Below are 4,441 nucleotides of genomic sequence, written 5' to 3' on the forward strand. Positions count from 1 at the left end.
GGGGAGGGGGAGGGCGAAGAGAGAGGAGGAAACAATGGAGAATCAAAGCATAATAATATTCCTAAATGAAGAGGGAAATGTTGCGCCGCTCATTTTATTAATCAGACTGTCAATTTCACCCAAGAGGCCAAACCCATGAGCAATGTGCAGCAGACGCAGAGATCAGAGCAGGGACGCACATCTCTCCTCTTCTTCTTCTTCTTCTTCTTCGTCCTCCTCTTCCTCACTTGGATATTATTCGTCTGAGCGAAGGCCGCCTCCATCATCAGTGACAGCCCTCTGCTCTTTATTTGCCCGTAAACCTCTTTCAATAAATGATCACTGGAGACTTTTCAACACCTCTTCGTCATTGTGGAGAGTTGGTGCGTCTGAGAGGCTTTTAGTTGGTTGCCAGACTCCTGGAGCCCGGTGCTGCTGTCACGTCAATGATGGAGAGGATAAGAAAGGAGATGATCCTGATGGAGAGAGGTCTGCACAGTCCAGTCGCGGGCAAGAGACTGTCGGAGGCGGCGGCGGCGGCGGGGAACTCGGTGCTGGAGGCCCTGGAGAACTCGCAGCACGGAGGACGACTGAGCCCCCGGATCAGCTCAGCCTCCCTGCACGGGAGTCTGGTCGACATCCCGAGCAAAGGCAAGTTTGAGATCGACAGCCTGTTCGGCTCGCACCACAGCGGCGACAACACGTCGTCGGCGGAGATCTCGTCGTCCGAGAGTCGCAAGAAGATGAGCCTTTATTCGGAAGTTTCGCAGGAATCCGACATCAACAGCGATGTGGAGGTGGGCTGCCCCTCGCTGCGCTCCCCGAGCCAGCACAAGGAGAACAACAAAGGTGTGTAGCAGCCGGCCAGCAAAACTTGCGCCTCTTTCCTCGTTTAAAACCGTTATCATTGCACGGAAAATAAATGCAAATTATAGGAAAATGTTGTGTCATTTTCATAAAACAACCAACAATATCACTTCCATTTTTTTATTTAAAAAAATGCATCCTTTTTAAAGAATGGAATTACTCAAATGTTTTTCGAAAAATATATATGTTTTCAGTCATTTTTCTTGACTATTTATTCGCTTATACATGCAATAAATAATCCACCTCTAAAAGAATCACTATTTCCCCAGTAAGTCGTTGAATTAATTTCTAAATACAAGTGCACGACAAGAAAAAAAAGCACATGCTTGACTCGTGCTTGTCAATCAATTCATCTGTAGTCACAGAAAAATACTATATATTTTTTCAGTATTTTAAAACGATTACCGAAAATATTTTTTAAAAATCTATTGCTTTTGCGTGTATTTTATTTTCGATGCAATTAAACAAATAGCACGTTTCTACAGTGGCCAATTATGACTCACATGGTTTAGATTTACAAACACATGCACCACAAAAGACGTGTGCAGCGAAATCATTTTATTATTCGAAACAAAATATAACCATCATCGATTATGATTCGAAAATCTGGCCACATGTTTCATTCGTTTTTTTTCAAACCCTAGAAAATATATTCGATATTTCTACTTTCAGCGACACAACAATGTTTTTTTTGTTTTTTGTTTTTTTAAGAAAGATGCACGTGAATATTGTTTTCTTCTGACGTACTAAACGTTCATCGCTTCCGGTTGATTATTAAAAACACAGTGAGAATATACAATATTGTGATAGTACATTTCTTGCCAAAAAAATGTCGATATTAATTTCTGGATGGTGCAAACAATTATATTTTAGATTATCTTTCCCCACAAAAGCGCATCTTTCTATTGTCGCTGAAACGCGAGCAGAAATCATGAATTATGTTTTTATTGTTTTGTATTATTCTCATCCTGCCGTTTTCTGTTAACGTGAGGACAAAATTTTAAAATGTAGTTTCTTCAATATTTGTTGTTTTTATTTTTCCACAGCAAGCACAGGCATCTTTAATAATTATTTTTAAACATACATATTTAACGCAGTCTGATCAGAAATGACGAATTGAAGACAGATTCTGTCAGCAAAATAAAGCACTTCGAGACCAGCCGAACGGAGTCGCTTCGTTGTCCATCAGCATCTCTCCGCTCATCCGCCGCTTTCCTCGGCCCAGGTTTCTCCGACTCCAACTCCGCGTCCTCCAACACCAGCTCCAGCTCTCTCTCGGGCATGAACGGCAACTCAGGCGGCTCGAACAGTTCCAACGCGGACCAGGTCAGACGCTACCGAACCGCCTTCACCAGGGAGCAGATCGGCAGACTTGAAAAGGAGTTTTACCGGGAAAATTACGTGTCGAGACCGCGAAGGTGTGAACTGGCGGCCGCGCTGAACCTTCCAGAAACGACGATTAAGGTGTGTGTGTGTGTGTGTGTGGCACCTCTTCTTCCATGTTAGCCTGCGTCACTTATTTATTTTAATATAATTTATTGGTGTATCTTTAAGATTTCGGAGTATATGAACAACAGTTATGGCATCCATGAGATTTTGAAAAACGAAACACATTTATTTTACGTTTACTTTGTCAGTTAAATATTAATTTTCAATACACTGATACATGCTGCAAGTTGTTGAGTGAATATCCATCTAAACATGGGTTTTTACCCACAAATATTTCAATTCAATTTTTCCTCATACATTGTAGTTTAATAAAAAAAAAAAGAGTTGTGAGTTGTGAACTTCTCTCGGAGCTGACGTCTCGTACTGTGCGCGCAGGTTTGGTTCCAGAACCGGCGCATGAAGGACAAGCGGCAGCGCCTGGCCATGTCCTGGCCGCATCCCGCTGACCCCAGCTTCTACACCTACATGATGACCCACGCGGCCGCCACCGGAAGTCTGCCCTACCCCTTCCACTCGCACATGCCGCTGCACTACTACCCGCACGTCGGCGTCACGGCAGCGGCAGCCGCGGCAGCCGCCACCGGGGCGGCCTCCTCGCCCTTCGCCACCTCCATCCGGCCCCTCGACACCTTCCGGGCTCTGTCGCACCCCTACTCCCGACCGGAGCTGCTGTGCAGCTTCAGGCACCCGGGCTTGTACCAGTCACCGGCGGGGCTCAACAGCTCGGCGGCCGCTTCAGCGGCAGCGGCGGCGGCGGCGGCGGCAGCGGCGGCGGTCAGCGCGCCCTCGGCCAGCGGCCCGTGCTCGTGTCTCAGCTGCCACAGCAGCCAGGCGGCCTCCGCGCTCGGCTCCCGGACCTCCGGCACCGACTTTACCTGCACTGCCTCCAGCCAGAGGTCCGAGAGCGGATTCTTGCCCTACTCTGCGGCGGTTCTCAGCAAGACGTCGGTACCGTCGCCGGACCAGCGGGAGGAACCGTCACTGAACAGATAACTGGCTCTCCGCGTCTGAGAGAGAAGGACACGATCAGCTCCCACGCGACGATGCGTCATGACCAGTCTCGATGAACAGCGTTGACACGAAGCCTGTATAAGCGCGCGTGAAGCCCACGCTCCAGCCAGATTCAGCCAATTCCTAAACCAGGTTTAACGCAGTAAATCCACCCATTTTCTCGTGTTTACTTTGAACTCTCAACTGTCGCTGATTCAAACACGTTTTAAATCCTTCTTTAGACACTTGGATCTCCACCCCACTGCTGTCTTGGCTCAGTAAAACTCCCTGGTTATTCCATCGTTGGAACGTCCTGTTATTTATTTATTTATTATATTTATTATATCGATTGCACCAGGACGCTTGAAACTGATTTGTCAGCCTGAGCAAAGGAAAGCACCTGTATTATCAGAGTGTCTCTGGTGACGTCACTCTCCCCATTTGAATCCATTCATTTGCGCGCACCTGAAACGGTGTTGACTCGCGCTTATAGTCGCTTCACCCTCACTCACCAAGAGACTCTGGTTGGTTCTCTCAAGTCTTGTCGTGAACTCTCTCCTGGACACTTCCCAAAGCCCAATTCCAGCGGCAGGTCCGGCGCCACATCTTTCTTCAGGCCTAATGGACTGGAGATGCGCGGGCGTCCTCCTCCATCCTCTGCTCTGCAGGGACCAGACTAATCCGCCAGAAGGTGCGTTCCCTTCTCGCACCCTGTCAATTTTTATGCTAATAACGAGCGGATCATGACAAAAATGGCCAATCATGTACCTTAGATGGAGCTACTTTGAATACACGACTGCAGCAGAAGTTGCTCGTTCTGAGCGCCGCTGTCAGGAGCTAACAACCCGCGGAGGGAAGTCATTCCAGACGAGGCGACAGTCCCGCCGCGCGACAGCCGCTGTACATAAACATGAAGGAAGGAGCGAGTGCGGCCCTGGACCACTTCCACGCCACCTTCCTGGAGACGGGACCTCCTGATGGGCAACACTCTCCTCTGCTCTTTAATTGTTCCTGTTGGGACATCACCGCTATGTTAATTATCCAACATGTGAATTGTAAAATGGTGATTTTTTTTTCTTCTTCTTCCGTGAACTGAAGCGCCCAGGAAAAAAAAATCTTATTAAGTTATTATTTATTTTGTGTGACTTTATGAATG

At 47.5% G+C, this 4,441-nt stretch overlaps 1 protein-coding gene across 1 annotated transcript; it reads left to right on the forward strand.

Moving 5' to 3' along the window:
- The first annotated feature begins 425 nt into the window (after positions 1-425).
- Positions 426-3,288, forward strand: evx2 (even-skipped homeobox 2). Its single transcript, XM_053877548.1, has 3 exons — positions 426-828; positions 2,072-2,310; positions 2,671-3,288. The coding sequence occupies exons 1-3, from the start codon at positions 426-428 to the stop codon at positions 3,286-3,288; spliced, it is 1,260 nt and encodes a 419-aa protein (XP_053733523.1).
- Positions 3,289-4,441: the final 1,153 nt, after the last annotated feature.

Source organism: Synchiropus splendidus, chromosome 10, assembly GCF_027744825.2.
Source record: "Synchiropus splendidus isolate RoL2022-P1 chromosome 10, RoL_Sspl_1.0, whole genome shotgun sequence".
In the NCBI taxonomy this organism is placed as follows: Eukaryota; Metazoa; Chordata; class Actinopteri; order Syngnathiformes; family Callionymidae; genus Synchiropus; species Synchiropus splendidus.

What these genes read in the sequence shown, in the direction of transcription:
- evx2 (XM_053877548.1), top strand. Translation starts at nt 426, where the DNA reads ATGATGGAGAGGATAAGAAAGGAGATGATCCTGATGGAGAGAGGTCTG. An exon ending in GCACAAGGAGAACAACAAAG is followed by an intron (nt 829 to 2,071) that starts GTGTGTAGCAGC and finishes TCCTCGGCCCAG; the next exon opens with GTTTCTCCGACTCCAACTCC. An exon ending in TTCCAGAAACGACGATTAAG is followed by an intron (nt 2,311 to 2,670) that starts GTGTGTGTGTGT and finishes CTGTGCGCGCAG; the next exon opens with GTTTGGTTCCAGAACCGGCG.